At 49.3% G+C, this 744-nt stretch overlaps 1 protein-coding gene across 1 annotated transcript in view; it reads left to right on the top strand.

The window, feature by feature from the left end:
* KIF1B (kinesin family member 1B) overlaps nt 1–744 on the top strand; it is a 167,516-nt gene that overhangs the window by 139,409 nt on the left and 27,363 nt on the right. The window contains exon 28 of the mRNA XM_015427822.1: nt 224–353. Within this exon, the coding sequence (XP_015283308.1) occupies nt 224–353 (130 nt within the window). The remainder of the gene's footprint in view (nt 1–223; nt 354–744) is intronic.

Raw genomic sequence — 744 nt, 5'->3', positions numbered from 1 at the left:
ACTGCGATCCCCCCCGAAATGACCTCTGTGTGTGTGTGTGTGTGTGTTGGGGGAGGGCGGGGGCTAATATCCTTCATACCATGGTGAGGGAGATTCCTTTTGGCAAACTACACAGAGTCAGGGTCTGGAATCCATTTTGTTCAAAGGTGGAGGCTGTACCTGGGCCAAAGCATGCCAGACTAACAAGGGTAACGTATGCGCCCCCTCTCCTTTGTTTTCTCAGAGCAATTTTTCGTCCGTCACCATGACCCGTTCTGGCTTGTCCTTGGAGGAACTGAGAATTGTGGAAGGGCAGGGCCAGAGTTCGGAGATCATCACTCCTCCTGAAGAAATCAACAGGATGAACGATCTGGGTAAGCAAGACAACACACAGGGGGTTTGCCGAGGCCAGACGGAAGACTGCTTCTGATTCTTTTAGGGAGGATTTAGTGTTGCTCTCTTGGAGACGGTCGGCGCTGATACACGCTGTTGTCTCAAGACTGGAGGTTTGCACGCAGCTGTCTCAGCTTTTTGCGATCCTGTCTTAAATAGAGAATGCAGTTGGGCTAGAGCATCACTTTTTAAAAAACTTCTGTGGTAAATAGAAATCTGTACCAGTGTTCCCTCTCAGCTGAGTTAGTGTGAGCTAGCTCACAGTTTTTTAGCTTCCGGCTCACATATTTTTGTCTTCGCTCAGGAAGGACGGGGCTCCAGAGCAAACTAATTTATGCAGACGCCAAATCGCTCGCTCACAACTTTAATGCC

Source organism: Gekko japonicus, unplaced genomic scaffold (assembly GCF_001447785.1).
Source record: "Gekko japonicus isolate JY-2015 unplaced genomic scaffold, Gekko_japonicus_V1.1 scaffold586, whole genome shotgun sequence".
NCBI lineage: Eukaryota > Metazoa > Chordata > Lepidosauria > Squamata > Gekkonidae > Gekko > Gekko japonicus.
The sequence above is the reverse complement of the archived record's forward strand: the minus strand, read 5'-3'. Positions and strand labels throughout refer to the sequence as shown.